The sequence below is a fragment of the Ailuropoda melanoleuca genome, chromosome 11 (genome assembly GCF_002007445.2).
Source record: "Ailuropoda melanoleuca isolate Jingjing chromosome 11, ASM200744v2, whole genome shotgun sequence".
In the NCBI taxonomy this organism is placed as follows: Eukaryota; Metazoa; Chordata; class Mammalia; order Carnivora; family Ursidae; genus Ailuropoda; species Ailuropoda melanoleuca.
The window spans coordinates 31,145,812-31,170,945 of NC_048228.1; the positions used below are offsets into that span (position 1 = coordinate 31,145,812).

Here is a 25,134-nt window from a genome sequence, read left to right on the forward strand (position 1 = left end):
TTAAACTTTAAGAGAAGGATGACCTGTTCTTTCAGAGGTGGGAAAACAGGCCCAGAGAGGTTATGCTGGAAGTCTGGCCTCTCCCCGCAGGCCCTGCCCCTGTCTTCCCTCACCCTCTGTTGTCGTCGCCCGGCTCGGTAGGGAGTGGGCTAGAAGGAAAGTCGGTGGTCGTCCCGAGTCTGCAGGGGAACGGAGTTAGAAGAGCTCTGGCCTGTACTGCTTGTCTCTGTGGCTTTGCTGGGGACGGACAAGGACGGTTCTGTGTCCTGGAGGCTTTCCCCTGACTACTGTCTCGCTATGACTCTCACTTCAGAACCTTCCAGTTGCTTCTTGTCGCAGTCCCTAGACAAGATTGTTTTCCAGGACTCACCTTGGAAAAACTGCCCCAATTTTCCCGGGAAGGAAAATCTGAGACCAGAAGATGCAGTGATTCGGGGCATTCATAGCGGTGTCGGTCAAGTTTCCATAGCCAGAGGGAGGCCGTAGGTGGAGGGGGTTCCCCAGATAACTGGAACAGAACACTGCATGCTTTGGCTTTGAAACTACTTTAAGGAGACGTTTCTGAGATGCCGAAAATCCTTCTTTGAAGATAGCATTTCATTGACCGAAATGTAGTAGGTTTGTCTGCATCTCTCTCTTATCCAAGTAATTCTCTTGAGTTTTCTGTTGTAGACAGAAACCTGAAAACTGAACAGCTCCAGCTCGGTACCTGCAAAGTTAGCATGTGAGCCCATGTGTTGTAACCAGGATGCCCAACAAGCACATGAGACGTATCGAAAACCTTTTTCTTCTTTGTGTCTGTGTAAACTTTTTTCAAAGGGATTTCTCAGGAATGAAAATTCAGGTGGGTCAAAAATTCCACGACTTTGTTGTTCACCCTCAGATCCCGTCGTCTTACTCTCATTCTGAGGCACAAGTCCAGGCCCGGACGAGTTGGGTAGTCCTCAGAACTCCAACCCGGACTTTGTGTTCCAATGTTCTCCCTCGCCCAGCCCCATCTGCTTGGGCCCTCGAAGAGGGAGCAGGGTGAGAGGCCTTTGCCCCCTGCTTCCTCCTGTCTCCCCTCCCCCACTCACCAGATGCTCCTCTCCCCACCTCCTGCAGGAGCTGAAGGGGGTGGGGCTGTGCTCCTGGGACCTGGCAGATGGTGAAGGGGGTGATATCGTGGTCTTTTTGAAGCTGCCCTGCCGACTCCCTCTGTCTGTGGTTCCCTTGAGTTTGGTGGCTTTCTCTAGTCTAAGTGGCTGCCTGGTTCCTCTGCTCAGACCCGGCCATCTTGCTCAGCCCGCGCTCCGCTGCACACTCTGCCTTCTGAGGTTTCCTGTTGTCACCCCCAGCTGCCTCTCCCTGGACACACTCATCTGGGGGTGAGGCCAGTGCCACCAAGAACAGCCCTCTCCTGCCCTAGATTTCCAGGACAGGAGTCAGAGCCAAGCCCCCAGGCTCCTGCCTGGGCAGTCTGGCCCTACTCACTGTGTCTCCGAGCTCCCCCAGGAGGCCCCCTGAAACTCCTCACTGGGTTTAAGGGGAAAAGCAAGCTGCTGGGGAGCGCAACGCAGTGACCGCTTTCTCCAGAGAAGGGAAATTCTCTCACTCACTTCTCCCCGAAGCCACTCTCTGTGTGCTTGATTTTGCTGAGGTGAGCTGGGGGAAGAAGCTCTTCTTTGTCAGTGGGGTGTGTGATGTGGCGGCGGGGGTGGGGCGGGGAGGCCTTTGTCTCCTCCTCCCCTTGGTTTTCAGATAGTGATCAGGGAAGTCCGGGGCAAAAAATGCCATTCTAACATCACGTTACGTATCTTCCTTAAAATTTTAGACAGACCATGTTCTGTTGAACATAAGAATCTTCTCGCCCACTGCCGCTTGCTTTTCTTAGACAGCAGAGTGTCATGGGGTAGGTGGGCAGTCCCTGCCCTGTCACTTCCTCACCTGGTGAACTGAAGTTGCTCCGTCTCAGAGTCCGTTTCCTGCCATGCGCAGTGATCCTACCTGGTAGGCTGATTGTGAGGGTGAATTAATCCAGGGAGCCCAGTGCCAGGCAGGGAGTGTGCTCAGTGGTGCAGGTCTTGGGTCCCTTTTCTAGACCTGGATCCCCCCAGAGCCGACCAGCTGCTTCCGTAACACCCACCTGCTGCCCAGGTTGTGAGCTCCATTAGTGCACAAGTACGCGGGTCCTCCCGTGCTCAGAATGGCCTCACGTTCCAGCCCCGCTCCAGCCGCCCACCCATTAGCCTGCGCGCACCCCTCGTGACCCTCACGCACAGACCCCTCAGTGAGCCAGATCCTGTCGCTTTGTCTCTGCACTTGCCGACAGGGCCTTCTGCCCCTCCTGTCTGCTCCTGCAGCCCCCACGGCTACTGCTTCTGCCCAGCAGCCTACTGCCCTGTCTCCCCGCTAGACAAGCTCCTGAGGGGTTCACTGGGCCCTCACTCTGAACGCCCAGGACACGCAGAGCACCTGGCAGCTCTCGGGTAATCCCGAGTTTGCTCAAAAACTGAGTGAGCAAAATACAGCGATCACCAACCACTAGGCTGTTTGCCTTTTTTTTTTTTTTTTCCACTTTAGTGTGGAGGGGGTCCCCATGACTGGAGCCTCGGTCACATATTTGGGTTTAAACTTTATACTTAGGACCGTTTCTGGGTTTGTACTCCATCGTCAGAACATGCATTTGAAAGCATCTGGGGGACGGCCTGGGTACAGGCTGGATTCTGAAAAGTGACACTTCCGCTTGTGGCTTTGTTTCTGTGTTCAGAGAGGCAGTCCCACGCAACGGGGTGGCGCTGCTGGCCTGTGGGTGTCACCAGTGGGTGCGACTTGGCACAGCTGGCCGCCCCACCCACTGCTTTATTGCAGGATTTTATGGAGGCCTGAAAGATGACTGTCTCTTCTCCTTTTCCTCTCCCCAAAGCAGGTCATGGCCTTTTTTTTTTTTTTTTTTTTGAGGATTTTATTTTGAGAGTGAGCACTTGAGAGAGAGCAGGGGGAGGGGCACAGGGAGAGAGAGAGTCTCCAGCAGACTCCCCGCTGAGCGAAGAGCCCTGTCAGGCTGATCTCATGACCTTGAGATCACGACCTGAGCCGAAATCAAGGGTTGGCTGCTCAACCTACTGAGCCACCCAGGCGCCCCATGTCATAGCTATTTTTTATCTGTAAGAAGGGATTACTTAAATCTCACTGATAACCTTTTTTTTGACAAGAAAAACTAGGAATCCACGTGCCTTTAAGGCAGCTGGCCTCCCTTTAATCTTGCACTTCTCCATCAGGCCCCGAGTCTTGCTGCCCCTGCAACTGTACACCCCCCCCCCCCCCCGACTGCTCAGGTCCCAGTGATCTCTTGGTTCTCACCTTCCAAGTCCTCTTTCTGGACTCTGCCGCAGTTCCCTGGGCAAATGGCTGTTTGGGGGTTGTCAGGGTGGCTTTGCCTCGTAATGTTTTTTGGGGAGCTCTGATGAGTGTTGAAGGAGCAGGTTCCCCTGTGGCCTTGTGGTTGCAGCTTGGGCTTCCTGTGGATGTTGTTGAAAGCTACATCTCCAACTCTCCAGGACCCCCCTCCCCCTCGTTTGCTTTAGAAATGTCCTGTCCTGTTACCCTTTCTCAAGTAGGGAAATGCTTCTCTCCTTTTTATTCTAAGAAAGCTGCTGCAAGTTCCACCCCAATAGGATCTGGTTTTGAGGGGGGTGGTGAATCAGGACCCAGTCCCATAAATCTCAGAGGGGTCCATCTGGCCTTGGCCTGGCTGTGGGTGCACATTCCATATGCCTGTCTCTTTGTCTCTCATCCAGCAGCTGGAAGGAATGTGCTTGTATATGCCAAAGCAGAGGAGTCCCAGACCTTAGAGGCTTATTAATGCTATTTTTGCATTTCTTTTCTGTGTGGGTTGAGAGAGAAGAAACTGAAGCTTGCCAGGTGGCACACAGAGGACTCTCTGAGCTGGTGGTGGAAAAAACCACAGACACTCCTGAGCTTTATTGGTTTGAAACCCCTCTGGAGCTTTGTTTGCCTTTTCATTTCTGCATGTGCGTAGAAGCCTTTTCCAAGAAGAAGTAGTTATACTCAGAACATACTCCTTTATTGCAGGAGCATGGGTGAGAAGCTGCTTCAGTTTCAGAGAAAGCTGAATGAATGAGGTCCTGAGGAGGAGGAGGTCGGAGGGGAGGTGGGCCAGTTTTTCACATTCCTACTGAGAGCTATAGTGTTTATCAAACCACTGGAGATGAGATCCCACAGGGAGGAGGACATTGTGAAGTATCTGGAAGGTCACTCAGGAGCGGTGACTCTTCCACGACTGGTGCACCTGGTTGGCTCCTTGGCAGCAGAGGCCTGCTTTCCCTGGTTCAGAGTGCCGCCATCTTGGCAACATGGCTGCTGACTCCTCAGTGTGCTCACCACCGTTGACTCACTTTTCGCTGCTCTTTTTGCCACTGCACCACTTCTGTGTACTCTTAGCTTCTACCCACTCATGACTTCTGCCTACTCGTGGCTTTTGCTTACTCATGACTTTTGCTTACTCATGACTTTTGCTTACTCATGGCTTCTCTTTTCCGCCTTTACTTGGAGTGTCTTTAGGTGACTTTCCATTCCCCAACAAAGAAGAGCTGATTGGCAGGTCAGTTACTGCCACCTCCATTAGGCATGTTCATGATATGGTCATGGCTTTGCTTAAAAGGGCCCCGCAGAACAAGTGCCAGAGCCAGGTGGATTCCTCTCTAGGGCAGTTGGGTTAGATGCCCTTCCTGTGTGCCTCAGTAGGATCTGATGTCTCCTCTTGGTCTAATAGGATAGTGATGAGAATGAGGATGGTGATAAATTTTCATTGAATTCTTATTTTGTGCCAAGCACCTCGCATAATGTTTGGATTTACTTGAATTATTTCCTTCATCCTTATGATGTGGGGTACCATTTCACTGATGTGGAAATTGAGACTTAGGCAGGTTTGGTGACTTGCCCAAGGTCACACAGGTAAGTAGGTCATGGAACTGGGATTCAGGACGAGATGTCTGTATTATCATATCCTGTGTCTTTGCCCCGCACCTAGCACTGTCCAAGGTACCCTCTTTCTGTGTTCCAGGATTCCAGGGGCAATTGTGGGTGAGCCAGGGGCGCTTGAGTCCGGTGCAGGATGAATGCTCCCTGCCACACTCGAGAGCAGCCTTGTCTGAGTGACTGGAATATCAGAGTCTCCCTTCTACCACGGTGAATGCACATTGGTACATCTTGTGTTTGTTGGCTCTCTAAGCTTCTGTCTGATATCGCCTCAGTTGTGTTTCATGAGCACGTCTTATTTGTTTTTGGACACATACAGGTCTCTGTGCTAAGTTCTGAGAGATACTGTTTAGTCCCTACTAGATAATGGAAATGTCCTATTTTCACTGGAGGACCATCTGATATGCCAAGAGCTAGCTGTCCAAAAGCCAATTTGTGGAATAGCTAATTTGCTGAATATATTTGTCTGCTTTTCAACTTTTTAATTGGCTGATAATCATTTTGTCTTTGGAGCAGCACTTTACGTCGTGGTCAGCGTGTTTCTGCGTCTGCTGCGGCACCAGCTGTAGATCTGGGGACGCTGACTGAGGGGCATCGGACTGTGGGTACAGGACTATGTAGTATGAGTGGGAAGAACTCTTACAAGCCAGTTTTTATTAATAAAATCTAATGATAACAAAGAACGTATGTGTAGGAGATCTCCATATATTCTTGAGTCTGTAGTACTTGATGTATTCTTCTTGTGACCTGCGATCTTGTCTCTGGCTTTCTTATTCTGACTCTCTCTCTCCACTGTGGCTGTTCAGAATACCATTTTCATGTCAACCCGAGCAAATGGATAAAGGAAGAAGTACATGTGGCTAATGGATCTGCTTCTCATCCATTTGTCTTCATTCCAGTTAGATTCAGCTTCCTAGGATGCTATTTTCTGACTTTTGCACAGAGTCCAGGATCCTTAACAGTTTGAGCTCCCAGGGCTCTGCCTGAAGGATCCTTGTAGGAGACGTGCAAGCACATACTCGTGGGACGCAAATACCAGGCTGTGTGTGTACTTCTCACATAAGCAGCAGCTCTGGCTACAGAGGACAGTAGCCAAATGACATTTTGTATTTCTTTTTTTTTTTTTCCTGACAAGTTTGAGTTCTAAAAAGTTGATATTTAAGCCCAAGGACTGAACATTCACGTTTACATGGAAAATTGGAGCTTAAATCATGTATTATGTGTCAGTGATGGAGACAAAGCACCTAAGAGTTCCATCTAGAACTCATTTCATTGATGCTGAATTGATAGGGAGTCAACAAGAAGGAAAACTGTTTACACTGGCTTAATTTCTCCGTTGACTGCAAGTATCAGCCCACTGAGTAAAGAGACCATATTAAGTCCAACACTTACCTCTGCCTCTTTTCTGCTCCCCATCCCACCCCCAGAACTTTTTTCCAGCATAAAGTGTGAACTTTCAGTGTTGGTGGGGTGTGTGTGTGTGTGTGTTACACACCTGTATATACGCACACATACGGCACTAAAAGCCTGGTTTATTCCGAGCTGTTGTCAGGTTGTGCAGGACTCCTCAGACACAAATGCAGACCCACAGAAGCCCCTTGTGCAGTCAAGGGCAGTGTATTCTAAGGATTTGGGAGTGATTCGCGGAACTTCTCGTCGGGTCAGGGATTGTAATGCTGGCAGGATTTTCCCTCCCGGCCCTTATTCTTTGTGTCTTCCTAAACCTGGCTTTCTAGTTCTCACTGCGGATTGACTTTCTCCACATGGTGAAAACCCACTGCATGTGGCCGCAGATTTGGGTCTTTTACAGCTTCAGCCACCAGAGGGAGACGCCTGTTCTCAGTCCTGGTGTCCGAGGAAGACCATCAGACCTCTCAATTGTCACAAGGGACGTGGGGTCACATGAGAATTGGCAGCTCCGAGGGGCACATGGAGTGCATTTGGGGAAGCAGGAATCCTCACAAGAAGGGGAAAGTGTTCTTCCCCAAAGAAGAGGGTGGTGCCCACAGGTGCCCAGCGGATTGGTGTCTGCTGGTGGTGTTCTTGTGCATTCCTGGGGATTTACCACGGGGTGGAACATCTATTTTAAATCACTTGGCAGACTTAACTGTAATCTTAGAGCTTGTAGGTTTTTCTTCCGGCTGCTTGTCAACTACAAGCTTTAATGATAATAATTCTTCAGCAGGCATGTTTTCTCACTTCTTACTCATTTGTCAAATTGAGCTTAACGAAATTAAAAAGTCCAATGAGAAGACCCCATCTCTCAGCAGAAGGCCGAGCCGTCAGCTCCCTGTCACTCTCGTAATCCAGAATCTGCCGCCAGGAATGTGTTCAGGCCTCTGTAATCTCTCTGTATAGTTGGAAGCAGGAAGACTGCTTTTCAGGGGCTCTCGGGAAACATGGCATGGGGGAAGGAGTGCGGTCTTTTGTTCAGCTCCGAATAGGTAAGTAATCCTAATCCCGAGGAGAAGGAAAAACTTGGGGTTTGAAGATTTGAGTTCGTTTTCAACTGATAACGACCTGGGCATAGTCTGAATCCATTAAAAATAAAGTTCTCTGTAGTCTTTTTCATGCTTTGCAGAATATTATTTCCCCCAAGCACTCAGTATCTGTCTCCAGCCCTGCCTTTTGCCAGAATTTAGGATTAAAAGTAGAATCTGCAGGCCAGCTAGGCCCCCAAATGATTGTTGTTTCCATGGAAACAGTTGCAGGCCCCTCAATTAAAGCTGCCCCTGTAGGCCGGACAGAGTGAAAGTATGAAAATAAGTTTGTCTGCAAAGCCAAATACTCCTTCTCCAAATTAAGCCCAGAGAGGACAAATGATCCAGGAATCTACTGACAGTTGAGATCTTTTTTTTTTTTTTTAAATATTTTATTTGTCAGAGAGAGAGCACGTGCACATGAGCAGGGGAGCAGCAGGCAGAGGGAGAAGCGGGCTCCCCACCGAGCAAGGAGCCCGATGTGGGACTCGATCCCAGGACCCTGGGATGATCGTGACCTGAGCTGAAGGCGGACACTTAACTAACTGAGCCACCCAGGTGTCCCAGAGAACATATTTTTTTTGTAGCCTTTTCGGGTATAGCTCGGTGTGTGAGACACCGGTGTGCATGGTGGTGCCTGACTTGCTTGGCCAGAGTTGCCCAGATAATTGTCTTTTTTATCCGTGACCTCTTTGTATCCAGCCATAGCTCATGGAAGAGTGTTTGGGAACAATCTGATCTTTGCTGAGACTTGAGTGTGAGTCACAAAAAGCCCATTAAAAGTGGGTGAAATCATAGAATGGTCTTAAAGTTGTAAGGAACCTAAAGGTCATTAAGTCCCAATGTCCCATCCAATTTGGGAATCCATCCTACCGCACGACTGACAAAGGCTCATGGCTTTGGCTCTCCCATGAGTGGAAGCCTTCTCTGATCCATTGTCGGAGACCGGCTGCTGTCAGAAAGGGCTCCTTGTGATCCAACCGACATCGCCTCTTGTCACTTCCATCTCTCCTGCCTCTTCTTAGTGCCAAGGAAATGGAGTCTCCTTCTCTCATAATTAAGTTAACTTTTTAAGTTTTAAGAATGTTATCATGTACCCTCCAACGTCGTCTTTCCCCCTGGCTGAGCGGGTCCAAAACCTTAAGACTTTAAGTTTTAACACCTGTGTTCAAAGGCATTCTAGGGGGAGAGGTTCATTTCCTTCCAACACTGGCTCCTCACCACTGTTGCCCGGATTTCGTGTGACTTCTCCGGCAGTGTTTTTCTTTTTTCTTTCTTTTTTTTTTTTTTTTAAAGATTTTATTTATTTATTCGACAGAGATAGAGACAGCCAGCGAGAAGAGGGAACACAAGCAGGGGGAGTGGGAGAGGAAGAAACAGGCTCATAGCAGAGGAGCCTGACGTGGGGCTCGATCCCATAACGCCGGGATCACGCCCTGAGCCGAAGGCAGACGCTTAACCGCTGTGCCACCCAGGCGCCCCCCGGCAGTGTTTTTCTTAGTATCATCTGTGTAGGTGGAGAATTTCGGTAACAGTATTTCTGTGTCCCCCCCACCCCTCCCCAGAGTATTCATAATTCAGAGCTTGGAAATCTAAGAAACACAGCACTGGATCAAACCATTGGTCCGAGCTGTCTCACGAAGGGTGTGGTTGTGTTTGTGACGTCTCCTCAGAAGTTAGTGGATACACCCTACATTCCTAACTGCTTCCCTAATCCCTCAACCCTTCATCTGTGACTTTATTTAACCTTTGGACTTTCCTGTAAGGTTTAAATTGTACATGTTAAGAGTTCTTTATTTCTCATATGTGTTCTATTATTAATATCCTATTATTGCTCTTAAGTTAATGCCCCCCCCAAAAGAAACAAAAACCCAACAAACAAAAGATGTTTTTTTCCGAATGATCCTACAGCTTTAATTAAAATGGATAAAACTTAAAACTCCTAAACTCAGGTGTTGGTCCAATCTGACTGGGAAGTGCGGGGAAGCAGATACATGACCTCCACTTGGTGGGGAAAGAACACTGAAGTGGACGTTCTGCTCTGGTTTCAGAAAATCAGTAAATAGCTGTGTGACCTCCAGCAAGTCACCAAGCCTCTCTGGGTTCCGTTTTACTTAAAGTATAAATAAAATCAGATAAATAATTTCTGTTCTTTCAGGTGTTGGGAGTGTTTTGAAACAAACGATTTAAGACTTCACAGCAAACTATACCGTGATACTCTGGGGTATTTTGAGAGTTCAAAACAAATTTAATAAGATAAGAAAATAAAATATTGGTGATACTGGGTATTTAAGACTCCTGTACATTCACAGTTTCAAAGTAACAGTAGTCTGTCTCTATAGGAATGAATAGCAAATATGTACCTTGCATTTTAGAGGGAAAAAAAATCTCGTAATTTCTAACATAGGTTCTGGGTGGTATTTGACCTGGTATCATGGTTGAGGGAGAAATTATTTTTGTAAAAAAAATATATATAGCATGTTCATAGAGAAATGAAAGCACTCTGGGTTCCTTTGGCAGGAGAATAAAAGGGTGGAAAGCCAGGGAGTAACTCTGGGTTTGTCAATCATTTAAATCTCAGTTCTTAAAAAACAGTGGTAAGGGAATATGCTTAATAACTCAATGGTAGACAGCCGTGAGCACAGACCGCCCAAGTGGGCTTTGGGCATCTGAGCCTGATAGAGTCTCCCGGGAAGGAAGGGGATCCTGAGGCACGGTTTTTCCCTGGAAAACTTTCAGGGCCTTGTGGCTGGGACTGGCCGCTGTGTTAGCCTGCAGCATCTAGCTTGGCCCTTGTTCCCTAAGAAATGCCTCAGGCTTGAAGCAGACACTTGTCTGACCCCTGCTTGTCCCGGGCACTGAAAGGTGACTTATCTTCCTGGGTGTTGGGAAGTGTGTTTTTCTTGCACACTGTTTTTTACCCATGACCACTTTCATTTGGGACATAGAAAACAAACGTAATATCCACATCTTCTCCATACAGGGTCTGATGACCGTTTCTTGGGGTCATTTCTTTGCTTTATACAGTTTTGCCAAAAATATAAACCCATCTACACCTTGGAAAGAAAGTAGGTTTGTTTGATTTTGTTTTATTTATTTTTTGCGGTGTTTCTTGAGTATTAATCCCACCCAACAATCAGATTACCTCTGAAGTTTTTCTTTGCAAGGGAAAAAGACAATTGTAATAATCTCTCCATGTTGAAAAACTGCCCCTGCGTCCTAGTGCCCTGTTGTTTGCTTCTCTGTCCCCAGGGAGTTCTGTCCAACATCTCTTCCATCACCGATCTCGGCGGCTTTGACCCGGTTTGGCTCTTCCTCGTGGTGGGAGGAGTGATGTTCATTTTGGGATTCGCAGGGTGCATTGGAGCGCTGCGGGAGAACACGTTCCTTCTCAAGTTCGTGAGTATCACGTTCTGCCGGCGGCCGAGGGCCAAGCTCCCATCTTATCGCAGGAAGACACCCTCTCTATAGGCGAGGTGGCTCTGCCAGAGGCACGGTGACAATATGGCCCAGTTAATGCTTTCCCTTCCAGAGAACTCTCTAGATCACTGCACCCCCCGCCCCCCATGCTTCCTTAAAAATGGAAGCACCAGCCCCAACCCATGCCATCCATGGAGATTTTGCGTGGCTGTGTCAGGACTTTGCATTCCAATCCCTCAAATGCCTTTAGATTGAGGTAGGTATATGTATAGCTTTCTTCATTTAGGTGCTTTCTTCCTCCTCTTTTAAGCACATAGTCAGTAGGGAGCTGTTCATACAGTTGGTTTAGAAAAACCAGGCATAAGCCCAGTGGCTGTGGCCTATTCAGATGAGATCTGTTAAGTCATAGAAACGTTTCGGTGAACGGGAGAAACAGTAGGAGGCACATCTTCCTTCTTCTCTGCCAGTCCAGAGTTCTCCTTTTGTATGATCAGCATAATTTTTAGATCCTTTGCAGGGAGTTTGATGTGATCACTGTTAGCATGAATATTTTTGGAGGAGGAGTTTTACCAGGGGGCAGATAAGTAATAAAAGGAGAGAATGAGAAAGCCTTTCCTTTGGAGATTTCTTCCAAAGGAGAACGGAACGGGCCCTGCTTCCACGTACGTATCCGAAGCAGGTTTGGTAAGTGTAGCCAAAGGTTAGCCGGATACACTGGTCAGTCTGGAGCTTGGCATTGTGGCGGGCTCTGTGTCAATGTTCTCTGCACAGCGTCCACTCCCCTTTCCAAAAACAGGGCAAGGATGAAAAAGAAGAAAATCCACCTTTGTGGTGAGGCAAGATGGTGGGATTTCTAGATGACAGGAGCAGGATCCTGTCACTTGTTCCTAGAATCCTGCTCAGCATGGTCCAGGGCCATTTTCACTGAAAAGCAGAGCCTGTGTCAGCACTAGTCCGCACCGCACGCCATGCGCGCTCTTCCCCAGCACTTCTGCCGCGTCGTTGTCTGGCATTCTTTCTCGAATATCCCTAAGGAGCGTGGACTCACCATACCCCACCCGGCGTAGCCCATTTCAAATTTGGGCAGCTTTGGTACAGAGGAGGTTTTAGTGAATCTCACCTGGAAGTTCATATGTTTAACCTGTAAGTTTACATGACTCTGCTGTCAGGGAAACTGAGGGATACTTGGTCCTCCATACAATTGAGCGAGCAGTTGATTCTCTGTTCTGTTTACCTTGGTCTGTGGTGGGAGCAGCTGGCTTCCCAACACTTCATTGGCCTTATGCATTACCTCCATTTCCCCCTTTTACACACACACACACACACACACACACACACACACACACACTTACTTCATTGCCCACCTAATCAGAGACCTGGGGCGTACCCAGGAGAGCTTTGCCCCTGATCCTCACCTGCCAGTCTTCTTGGCACGAGATCCTTCTAAATGTGTGGGCTCACCTCACTCAGCTTTTCTATAGTATGTAACCATTTGCCCTGGATAATACTTAACCATTTGCCACTATTTTACCAGTTAGAGCCTCCATGCCTCCAAATATGGGATCCCCTTTAATGGGATTTACTTGAATATAGTTTAGTTTATAAGCGTAGTCCCTTCAATACGATTTGTTGTGTTTGTAGTTGAAGGTACCAGAGTGAACAGGCAGAAATAGATCCGTTTCTCTAAATCAACACCTTAATTTGTAAAGTCCCATGTTGGGAATGAAGAAAATTGTATTGTTTCTTGGCTTTTGAAAATCACGGGTAATATTTAAAATGGCTTCTCTATTTAGTATAAACAATAAAAACTGGCCCAGAATATTCTTTGAGCAGGAGCTATGAAATAAGAAGTGAAATGTTAGCATGCCTTTCACAGCCCCGGAGATCTGATGCTGCGAGGCGAGGAGGTCTGCTGAGGGGAAATCTGAGAGCTAAGAGAATGTGAAATGGAAATGGAGCTTCCTGGTCGACGGAGGCCCTAAGACAGAGTCTGCGAGTCAGTCTCCGCACCTTTGGAAATGGGGGAAGTGAGGTCACAGGGCCAGAACACACGGGTTTCTGCCAAATAGTCGATAAGAATTTAATTTGAAGTCAATTTTTGATCTATATATCATATAGCACTAAGAAAAACTTTACCAGGGTAGCTGGGAAATGAACTTGCCTGACCTTTATGGTGGTGAGAACAAAAACTGAATTGAAATCTTGCATGACTTCTGCGGTGCTATTTTGTGTGCACATGGATGTGAGCTAGCTGTGATTTTCACATTTGTATAGCATGATAACGCTTGTATTTCTGTACCTAATAAAGGGAGGGGAGTTGTTTTACGCCATGGGGTAGGTATTGAATAAAAGTGATCATTTTTTCCCCTGTCCTTTTCTCTAGCTTGAGGAAATCTTACTTTGAAGTTATTGGTACCACTGATGATAGTTTAGGTCCTCTTTCTACTGAATTCATCCAGGACAGATAACAGGGGGAGGTCTGTGGAACCTCACGGTCTGAGCCCTAGAGGGTCTAGAATTAGAGCCAAACCTTGAAGTCCTAGACTTTGCCAGGCACTTATTTCTTTCTTCCACCGCTCCCCTCAGGCCCACCCTCCCAGAACGGCACTTGGCGCCCTGGATATACACCGCCAGATACACAGAGATCTGATGTGAAATGGCCCCACCCCACTGCCCTCTCCCGTCCCTATGCCCCCCCCCCCCGGCAGCTAAGACTGTGGGGTCTTTGGAGGCAGGATTCTGTCTTACCCATCCTTGCATCTGCAAAGCCTACCAAATCCAGGACCTCATCTATTATGGGTCCTTTGTATATTTGCTGGAGGAATTCACATCTTTTTCACATTTTCCTCTCGGTTGGCTGCTGACGTCTGCTTGCTGAACATAGAAACAGCGGACAGCTTTAGCCCCCTGTGCCTCCTCGGCCACTCAAGTCCTGTAGCCGCCACGGGCTCTGCTGAGCAGCCGTGGCCTCAGTGTCCCCCTTTCTGTCCTTGTCACCAGAAGCTTGCCTGGTCCTTCACAGCCTCATTTCTCATAATCTGTTTCAGCAAAAAAGTTGGGAAAGTGTAAGAGTGTGGGGTGATAGGAAGTGGAAAGAACCGTGGGTGTGAACAGTGCGTTGGTATGACTGAGACGAGGCTCTTCTGAGCCTTCGAGATGAAAGGAGAATTTCTCCAGCTTTATGGGCAGTCACCATGTTCCCCGGGGCCCCCAGCCTTCCTGTGTAAATTCTTGTCCACATCAGCCAGAAGTCTGCTTTCGGCTGCAGGTGGATGTTATATAAAATCTTCCGACACTGGTATTTACAAAGAAGGGTGAGCACAGCTAGCATTCCTAAGAAAGCTTTCAACCCAGTTTTCATTCTGTTTCATGATGGGAAATGATTTTCATGTCCTAGTCACCCCCCCCCACCCCGTCCACACACAAACTTCCTCTTTGACCCTGTAAAGTAGGTGCAAAGGGGATTTAAAGCAGTGTCTGAATCCAAAAAAGGAATGTATTGGATACAGAATCAAGGCCATGGTAACAAATGACAGTCGATCTGAAAATTCTGGGATAGTTTCTCAACATTACGGGAGCTTACTAGAGATAGGGGCGGGTCATCATTCAAGAGTCTGGCAGTGCGTGAATCCGGAGAAACTCATTAGGCCTTAATGTGGGTCTAATGAGAGATTCCTGTTATCCATGTTTGCTTATAGGCTCTGTTGTCTAATTACCAAACGGACCATCAGAACCCCGAAAATGTGATTATGAATGATTTTTTAAAAACCTTTCTTGGAGTGTAATATTCTCTTAATGAATCTTAAGAAACTGAAGATTATAAGCTTTGGACACGTGTAACAACCCAATGTAATTACAGACCTTTTTAGAAAGGACCATTTAACTATATATGATCAAAACAGCCCTTTTAACTGTTCTCTGTGTGTCCTTTGTCTTAGTTTTCTGTGTTCCTGGGAATTATTTTCTTCCTGGAGCTCACTGCTGGGGTTCTGGCATTTGTTTTCAAAGACTGGATCAAAGACCAGCTGTATTTCTTTATAAACAACAACATCAGAGCATACAGAGATGACATTGATTTGCAGAACCTCATAGACTTCACGCAGGAATATGTAAGTTTAAATTTGGTTTATTTTTAAGTTGAAAGCCTCCTCGAGGAATGAACGTTACTCCCGGCTTCTGCCTGCGCCAGCTGGAACCTACCTCTGACTTTGCCACATGGGGTTTTTTGTTGTTGGTTTTCTTGTGTATTCATTATTTTCTAACCTGCTTGATGACTTCCATGATTTATACCCTAAGTGGAAATGTTCTATTTTCACTGATCTCAATTTCTCCTAAGTCCGAGGGACAGAGAAAACCTCTCGAGCCACGAGATTGTAAGTACACACACTGTTTCCCATCAACATCTGCAGGGTATTGCTTCGCTCTAGGTGTCACGGGTTTCATGGTGTCTAATGTGGATTCTTCCTTGCTCCTTGCCCCCTTTTGGGCATCCTCCACACTTCGCGGCTCCCAACAATACGTTCAGCAATAGAGTATTTGTCCACAAAGTTCCTGGAACATGCCTATCCAAATGTCATAGCACACGCAGTCCCACATGACCGAACGTTGAGCGACTTCTAAGCCCTGGTGGCTTCTGACAAGTGACAAACCTGCTAAGCACAGCACCTCCCCCGCCCCCAGGTTTCCCAACGTTAGCAGGTGACGTCCCCGTCATGCAAATGAAGTCGCAGATGCCCCGTGTGACTCAAAATGGAAAATGGTCAGAAATACAGATCTAGTGCCAAAGTCTCATTAGCGTCGGGGCTGTGGGCTCATGGAACCTTGCCCTGTTTCCCCAGTAGGAAAGTAGAAATCATGACAGCGGCTATTTTCACTCCTGTGAATATTAGGACACTCATTAATAACATGTACGTGGTTTTCTATGAGGCTCAAAGTGTTACTGTCCTTGGGTGCGAAGGTCTTTGTTTGCATGCCCTGAGAAATTGGACAGTGGTGTCTGTGACCTAACTGTTTGTGGCAGGACCAACGGGCAAACAGAAGCCCAGGGGACCAGTGGCTGTCTCTGGGTTGGACAGCTTTCCAGAGGGAGGTGGGGGTCCCCTCTGATAAAGGGAGGAGACGGCTGCGTGGGCACTTGCCCAAGGGGAGAGCGCCCTCCTCTGTCCGGCACTCAGAAGTGACCCGGGTGTCCCAGAGCGAGCTGCGTGTCAGGTGTGAAATTCAGCACTGGTTATCTCCTTGGCAGACCCCACTGTCTTGTTAGGTCATAATGGATGCAAGCTCACACCTTGCCAGGTATTATTGCTCACTGGTTTGCATGACAGATCTGAGGAAGCTTTGTAGGCAGACTCGGAGATGCGCAAGCCCAGCCCTCGGAGGACCAGACGAGCTGGAAGAACATGCGTGTACACGTCCTTTTGAAGTGCTGTCTGCTTTATATGGAAATACCGTTGTTTCATGTGATTTTATTTTTCTGTCCTGGAGTGGAATGTTTTGAAGTAGCTCGTGGTCCTGAAAGCCCGAAAGTGGTCAAGGCTTGATGTCTACGTGACTCGGAGAGTAGAGCTAGTCAGTAGGGGGAGTAACGAAGGGGCCTCTGCAGCAGCCCGTCCTTGAATCAGGCCCTTTTGAGACTCACTGACTTTAGCAGCTTATTTTATATAGATTTTAATTAGATGATGGAATTTTTTAAGTTGAAAATGTAAATGCATGTTCTTAAAAAAAAAAGTTCAGAGTAGGAACAGATATACAATGAAAAGTAAGCCTTTAAAACTTTTGGGGGTGATGAGTTTGCTCACTGTCTTGATTGTGGTGGTGGTTTCACAATGTATACATATGTCAAATCTTACAAGATTGTACCCTTTCAATATGTGCAGATTATTGTATGTCAATTATACCACAATAAAAAGGATTTTTAAAAAACCATTAAGGCTGCAGAGAACACAGTTTCTAAAAAGTAAGTCTCTAGCTCTCCCACCTTCAGCCCCCCTTCAGACACTACCACGGTTTATCCTTCTAGAATGTTCCTCCATGCACCCACACCAAGCAGACCTTGTTCTGACTGAGGCTCCTGCAGGTCTCCTGCCCTGTCCTCCCTTCCAGCACCTAACCCCATGGGTCTCGTCAGTCGTTTAAATCCGTTGCCAGCACACCCTTACGCATCTTGAGCCTTAGTCATTTGGGAAGCTTTTATAGGAGCCCTTCAGGTTTAGTTTGGCTTAAAAGTAAATTCTGAGACAGAAGAGGAGGTTAGAGCTGGCGGAAGCGGGGTGGCGGTCGTTTGGCGGTGGGGAGTGTAGGCGCCTCCAAGTCGAGATGTCCTAATTCTCTCCTGTTTGCTCTAGTGGCAGTGCTGTGGGGCTTTTGGAGCTGATGATTGGAACCTAAATATTTACTTCAATTGCACAGATTCCAACGCAAGTCGAGAGCGGTGCGGCGTGCCATTCTCCTGCTGCACTAAAGACCCCGCGGTGAGTGAGCGCCCACAGACTGTTGGCCAGCCCTGCGCCTCACACCGGGGGAGGGGGACTGAGCAGAGTGGGTTTTTTTCCATGAAGCCTCTTCTTACCTGCTTGTCCCAATTGCAGCCCCTAAAGGGGGCAATAGTGTTCAGATCTTCCCAGGAGGAGTAATCCTCGCTGACATTATTTTAATAGCACATGCTGGTTCTTATTCTCAGCCTTCTTGTGCGTTGACTCAATAAAATTCAGAACGTTCCTACTGCCAGGATCACCATCATCTTCCCTCTTTGGGTGAAACGAAGGCCCATGGAGGTTAAGTACCTTTCCCAAGTCCACCTTGCTAGCAGGTGATGGAGCTGAGCTTCGGACCACCCAGGAAGCCTGCCTGAAGTGTCTGTTGTTCCTTCCTTACGAGCGGATGGGCTTAGGTGGGAGCAGTCTGCATTGGCTGGGGAGTCAGTGACCCTTTGCTTCCTGGCTTGCTTCTGGGGGAACATTAGGGACAGGAGAAGAGTCTGAGGTGCGAAAGGGCTAGTCTACCAGGTAGGAAGACCGTAGCTGCCTGGGCTCTCGGTTGCAATGATGATAATAACTGCAGTTTGTGTTTTATTTAAGAAAAGAAAAAGCGACAAACCTGTTCATAACCCTTTCACCGTGGGTTTGATTATGTTTTGGGTCACATCCTGTGACTGGTGTGTAGGATGACTTAAAATGCCAAGTGCCTGGTTGTAAGTTAAAAGCCAGGAGTGAGCGTTAGAACAAGTGCGAGAATTTGCTTCTGCACGTGTCTGTTCCACTTACTTCAGTCTCCCAGGCCGTAGGTCCAGGCAGCCGCCCCCAGACCGCCCTTCTTGAAATCAGGCGGAGCCCAGGGTGCTAGTGAGTTCAGTGGCCGTGTCCCCATGCAAGGTGGAGCATGTTTTGGGGCTCTTGAAAAGGGGTCATGGTCTTGGTGTGGAACAGTGGTTCTCTGAGGGCTTCAGAGAGGTCTCTGGGCTGTTACTCTTGGTCTGAAAGAGACTGAGAATCAGAAAGGACAGTGCTCCCCTGCTCTGAGACCTTGCCAGGAAGCCCACCTTTCCCACTGGCTCATGTCTTGCTTCCATCTGAGGAGGGCTGAGAGGCAGGAGCGCGCCCAGCACAGAGCCCCAGGTGTCACTCAGGTGGCCTTGCGCTGACCAGCAGGTGCAAACTGTTCTGTCTTCGGCTGCTGCCCTGTGTTAACATCCCACCAGAAGAATTATGAAGAGTGTCAGAAGGCAGTATGCCTCCCTTTTCAACTACAGATACCCTGGGTCGAGATTTCTCATTCCACAAATGCCGAGCTAATAAAATCCACCCCATACCCTGCGGAGGGGGAGAATAAACAAACCCGAAACAGGAGAACCCATGTTTCTGATCGGGCCTGTGAGATGTCAGGGTATTTGTCCGTGTGATATGTTGTTGGGGCATTGTTTTGGTTATTAATTATTAAAGTAATGCATTCTCATTGAAAAACCATTTAAACGATATGGAAGTCTCTAGGTTGAGAAGTAGAAACTCCCGTAAAAGAGCATAAATGGAGAGAGTGATCGTGCCGTTTCCCCATGGCTTTTACTATGTCTCCGTTTTCTTACCCCCGTAAGCTTCCGGAGGTTGTCAGTAATGCGCTTGCTATCCATGTATTTCCTGAGCCTCTGTTTTCTTCTTCTGGGAAAGAGGGCATATTTTAATACCTACTTCTGAGGATTGTTGTAATAATTACTTGGGATAATGTCTCAAAGTGTTATTTAACCTGGTGCCCAGGACATTTGCATGCCCAAGTACGCATTCGATTAATGACACTTCACAGGAATCTTCTGCTAAGTCTCAGGTGGGTTGGCTGGCTGTTGAGTGAATTTCACCTTTCTGTTTTCTTTCTCCACCAGGAAGATGTCATCAACACTCAGTGTGGCTATGATGCCAGGCAAAAACCAGTAAGTGGAATCTCATCTTGTCGCTTAGCACAAAGGGTGTTGGAGGAGCTTTTGAACTTGCATGGTGACACTGTGCTCTCCTCTTCCCTTGTGAAGGAAGTTGACCAGCAGATTGTAATCTACACGAAAGGCTGTGTGCCCCAGTTTGAAAAGTGGTTGCAGGACAATTTAACCATCGTGGCTGGTATTTTCATAGGCATTGCATTGCTACAGGTAAGACAAGGCTCCTTGATGGATGTCACAGGGAAATGATGGCCTGGGAGAGCCCTCCCCATGACAGGAGCTCTGCTGAATCACCTTAATGTCACAGGTTTTAAGACACATCGGAGGGCTAGGGAACAGACGTAAGGTGTTTGGTTTGTATTTTATTTAAAGCCCTGATTTTAGATTCTGTATCCTGAAATACTTCAGGAAATCTTTTTTCCTTTTCAAGATGGAGAAATTGATTGGGTCAGCAATTGCCTGCTGGCATTCCAGTGTTTCCATGGGCAAAGTAATCACTGCCTTATGACAGGTGGGGCAGGCAGGGATGGTTGGAAGGAGATCTCAGTGGCAAGATTAAGACTTTTTAAGAGTTTCACAGACATCCTGTGTCCCTTTCTCTCTCTGGACCACCTTGTCAAAGTGTTAGTGAGGGAAGGAAGCACCCACTTTTCCTCTTAAGGAGTCCCAAGAGCTGGGGTTTTTATCTTGTAGAGATATAGTACTTTTCTTAGAGGTTCACAAATGGGGCACAGTGGTTGAAGGAAATTAAGACCTAAATAAATGGAAAGTGATCCCATATTCATAGATCGGTAGACTTAATGTTGTTAAGGTGGTAGTACTCCTCAAATTGATCTACAGGTTCAATGCAACCCTATCAAAATTACAACTGCCTTTTTTGCAAAAATGGACAAGGCCCATCCTAAAATCCATGTGGAAATGCAACAGACCCAGAATAGCAAAACAAACTTGAGAAAGAACAAAATTGGAGAACTCACACTTTCCAATTGCAGACTTACTACAAAGCTACAGTGATCAAGGTAGTACATAAGGTTGAACATGTAGATCAGTGAAATCGAATTGAAAGTCAGAAAGAAGCCCTACCTCTATGGTCAGTTGATTTTTGGCAAGGGAACTAAGACCAGTCAATGGGGGAAAGAATAGTTTTTTCAACAAATGGTGCTGGACCATCTGGTTGTCTATAGACAAAAGAATGAATTGGGACCCCTACCTCACACCATATATAAAAATTAACTCAAAATAGATCAATGACCTAAACCTAAGAGCTAAAACTATAAAAAAACTCTTCGAAGACAGTGTACGTGTAAATCTTTGTGACTTTGGATTAGGCAGCATTTTCATCATATGTTAATATGATACCAAAAGCACAAGCAACCAAAGGGAGTAGGTAAGTTGGCCTTCATCAACACTTAAACTTCTGTGCTGAAAAGGATACTATTAAGAAAGAGAAAAGACAACCCACAAAATGAGAGAAAATATTTGCAAATCAAAGGGATGTAGTGTCTAGAATATATAAAGAAAAACTCAACAATAAAAACACAAACCCAATTTAAAGATGGCCAAAGAATTTGAATCAGATATATCTCCAAAGAAAGTACAAATAGCCAATAAGCACATGAAAAGATGCTCACCATTAGATGTTAGAGAAATTCAAATCGAAACCACAGTGACCAAGCACTTCACATGTACTAGGATGGATATAATTCAAAAGGAAGACAATAACAAGTGTTGGCAAGAATGTGGAGAAATGGGAACCCTCGTACATTGCTAAAGGGAATGAAAACAGTAGTCACTGTGGAAATGAATTTGGTGCTTCCTCAAACTTAAATGGAGTTCACATAAGACCCAGCAATTCCACTCCCCAAAAAATTGAAAACCCGTTCACCAGAAAGTTGTACAGGGACACTCATAGCAGCACCATTCATAATAGCCAAAAAGTGGAAACGGTATAAGTGTCCATCAACTGATGAAGGATAAACAAGATGTGTTTTATCTGTCTAGTGCAATATTATTCAGGCCATCAAAAGGGTTGAGCTGGTGCATGCTGCTGTACGGATGAACCTTGAAAACACTTTGCTCTGTGAAACCAAAAGACCACATGTTACATGATTCCGTTTATATGAAATGTCCAGAGTAGGCAAATCCTAGAGATAGAAAGTAGATTAGTGGCTGCCAGGGATGGGGGAATGGGAATGCCTGCTAACAGGTACAGTTTCTTTTCAGTGTAATGGAATGTTCTGGATTTAGATAGTGGGTCGTAGTTGTACATCCTTGAGAGTATACTAAAACTCACTGAATATTTAAAAGGACATATTTTATGGTGTATGAATTATCAATTTAAAAAATGAAAGATAAGGAAAAGGTGATTCATTGGCCAGGGAGAAGCCTACTGAGTTGAGTTTCACTGTTTGACTCTTTTCCTTCCTCTTTCAGATTTTTGGGATCTGCCTGGCTCAGAATTTGGTTAGTGATATTGAAGCTGTCAGGGCTAGCTGGTAGAGCCCTGCATCACTGCTCTAAGACACTGGACAGACCCAGCCTTCCTGACCCTCCAGCGTGCCCAGCCGATCCACACTGCGATCCCACGTGATGGAACTGCCGAGAACTTGGTTTTGGGCGGGTACAACTGGGAAATGCTGCTCACTGACAGAATTAAAAAGATAACCAGTATGAAAGTCATTGCGCCGTGAATCTCTACTGTAGCCGCGAATTTATGGATGGTTGGATACTTACCAAAAAGGAAAAAAAGGGAGGGTGAGGGACCCAGATGTACTTGAGTTTGTGGAACACACAGGCTTGTTCTCTCCTTCCGTGATCGGGGGCTGGGAGAGGTGGTTTCTGCTCTTCGTCACACCTTGAAGGGACTTTCTGTTCCGTGGCCTAAAGAAGTGCATCGTTTCTAAAACTCAACCCTTACCTGGGAGGGCTGTGGGTTTTTTTGGTTTTTGTCTTTTTTTGTTTTTTGTTTTTGCATCCCTTCACTGTACATTTCAGGGACCTGTTAACAGCTGTCATCCCAAGAAGAAAACAGCTTGTCTTTGGGTTCAGATGTTGTGATCGCATTCAACAAGTCATGTGGGTGGGCACGCCTCGTCTCTCCTGGAGTGTCTCTTTTAAGGGAAGTCCTGTATTCCATGTGCGTGGAGTAAGGGCGTTGGAACACTTCACGATGCTGAATTTTAGCAGGATAGATCGTTGTTCTAAGTAGGCCTGAGCTTTATTTATCAGTGAAATTCAAGGAGAAAATGAGGTTAGTGAAGGGGTATTAATTAACACCCCTCACCCCAGCCCACCAAATTAGTTGTTGGGTTCTTTGGAAACTGGAATATTCTGGGTTTTGTTCTGCTTTTGTGTGTGTGTGTGTGTTTTTGTTTTTGTCTCCCAAAAGTGAGAACTAAGATACAGTTTCTCTGAAAGTGTTTCCTTAACTCAGCTCGAATATTAATTTTTTTGGTATACTCTTCCTGCATGATCCGTGAATCTGACTGTACCAGCTCCTTTTCCTGCCATCTTTCCTACAAGCATTTATAAACGTTATTGGGTCAGCATTTATTTCGTAGGTTCACTGCCTTGAGTGCTGTGGCGTGTCCTCCCTTGCTGGGAATGGACGGGCCAGCCGTGCCATTGCCAGTGCTTCCATGGACTCAGCAATCCCTTGACGCTGTCAGTCTTCGGGGACTGGTCTGCAGTCCCTCCCCTCCTTCTCTTTGAATGGAATTGAACCTAATTCCGAAACAGTGTTGACATAATCAAAAGACTTAAAATGTTGTTGGTTTTTTTTTTTTTCCTTATTCTGGTTTTAGTTTGCTTTCATTAAAAAACAAAACAAAAACAAAAAGCAAAAAAACCAGTGCATGGCCAGAGCTCCTTCTGTTCTCCTAGTGCAGACTAACCATCAGCACGGTTACAAAGCACAAATACTTGGCAAGGAAGTGCATGGATGGGGCAGGTGTTCTGTGACCCCACGTGGGGAACCCTTCCAGGTGCTGCCACTCACCCCTGTCCCCACTGAGGTGGGGAGGGATGAATTTTGCCCCCAGATTTGAATCCAGCTGGTTTCTACCAGAATGTCCCTCTCCTGGGAGCAGATATTAGCCTGTGGCATGCTGGGAAACCACAGGTGTATTTTGCGGCGATGACCCACTTGCCGGCACAAAACTGGGCGGCCAGCAAGCATGCTTTAGAAGCTTAGCAAGGCGGTCTACTGCAGCCCCATGTTGCATCCCTGCGGCTGATGAGCATGGTACTCTGCGCAGAGAAAGGACAGAAATTCTTTGAAAATTGTCTCAGAGTGTGGGTGTGACTGCATGTGTGTGTCCGTGTCTCTGTATAGTTAGAGTTGTTCATATTCTGGCTGTAAGATGATTTTATGTCATCTCTGCCCCCACGCAGTTGTCATTCCGTAATGTCATTCCAACATGGAGAAGACTTGAGCCCCACAGTTGGCACTCTTGTCTTGTCTTATTACCTCATTCTCCAGTGAACTCCATCTGACCAGTTGCTTCAGAATTCAGGCAAGATTCCCTCCCTTTGGCACATCCAGTGAAAGGCCAAGCGGCAAGTCCAAGTGAGTTCTAAATTTTCATTAATCACCCTTTATTTTTTACACTTGAGAGTGGTTGTAATTAAGGCTGTCGTTAATAAACTGGTTCTACCTTACATGGGGTTATGTCTTTCTTCATTACCTGTCTTGGAGTCACAAAATTCTCTAATCCGGTGGTTCTCGGACTTGAGCATGCGTCGGGATCAACCGGAGTAATCGGTTGAAACCGATTACTGTGTTTGTGCCATCCCCAGAACATCTGATTTCATAGGTCTGCGGTGGGCCACGAGAATGTGCGTTCCTGGACAAGTCCGCGGGTGATGCTGTTGCTGTGTGTCTTGGAGGCACAGTTTGAGAAGCCTCGCTCTGATCAGTTCTCTAAGGGGGAAAGGAACCTTTGTGCTGCTGGGTGCAGATGGAGAGCTGGGCATGTAGGGAATCTCTGTCCCTGAGGTCACTGTCTGCTGGTCGCAGTCACCTGGGGACCGTGTAGGATGCAGATGGTCAGGCCTTGCCCATAACGGTTTTGGAGCTGGGGAGCCAGAGCCTATGCTTTTAAGAAGCTCCCATTAAAAATTGAATACACAGTGAGTTTCCGGATCTATTATTTTGGTAATATTCACAACTTTTTTCCTAAGACAATAATTTCTAGTAGTCCCTGAGAACAAGAATCTCAAAAACCCGTTTGAGAAGTGCCAACTTCTCAAATGAGAAATGAGAAATGTCCTTTCATTGTGAATTATCACTGTGAATTAAAGGCTTTTTTCAAAGATCAAATGAAAACAAAATTTGAAGGTTCATATAGTATTCTCAGACCCAGTATGTCCCAGGACTTGTTTGAGAAACATTTTACCTCATTTCCCTGGATATTTGAGACCAAAATGTTATTTTAACTTTAAAGAAATTTGTCATTGGCAATTGGAGATAAACAATACCTATTGAGTTTTCTTAGCTGTGCTGTAGAGATTATCTGCCTGTATGAGGTAATTGGCCCTCCTTGCTCACAGCGAACAAAGCCAACAAAGACCAATACAGCTCAGAAGTAATTGAGTTTTTGTTGACAAAACTCAAAACTTACAGGAAGTTTCTTCCCTGTTTAGAAGGTAGACTTCAGAGGATGGTTATTAAGTTTCTCTTTATCTCTATTGTTTGGTTACAACAAACACCATTGCTTCCACGATTTAAAAATACCTAATGTGGTTTTTAAAAATGATCACAGGAATTGAAGCAGAATTTTGCATCATGAAGCACTTAAGAGAAGTCCCTTTACTTTTTTCTCCGTCCTTTCTTCT

At 46.5% G+C, this 25,134-nt stretch overlaps 1 protein-coding gene across 4 annotated transcripts in view; it reads left to right on the top strand.

Moving 5' to 3' along the window:
• Positions 1-23,958, top strand: part of TSPAN5 (tetraspanin 5) — a 157,455-nt gene extending 133,497 nt beyond the window's left edge. For 3 of the 4 annotated variants that reach the window (XM_002921196.4, XM_034671481.1, XM_034671482.1), the window contains 6 exons: positions 10,713-10,859; positions 14,819-14,989; positions 17,225-17,350; positions 19,249-19,296; positions 19,393-19,509; positions 21,733-23,958. In XM_002921196.4, the coding sequence (XP_002921242.1) occupies positions 10,713-10,859; positions 14,819-14,989; positions 17,225-17,350; positions 19,249-19,296; positions 19,393-19,509; positions 21,733-21,798 (675 nt within the window). In that variant the 3' untranslated portion in view covers positions 21,799-23,958. Of the gene's footprint in view, positions 1-686; positions 845-10,712; positions 10,860-14,818; positions 14,990-17,224; positions 17,351-19,248; positions 19,297-19,392; positions 19,510-21,732 lie in introns of those variants that run through there. The other variant, XM_034671483.1, reaches the window with a different exon arrangement.
• The last annotated feature ends 1,176 nt before the right edge of the window (positions 23,959-25,134 follow it).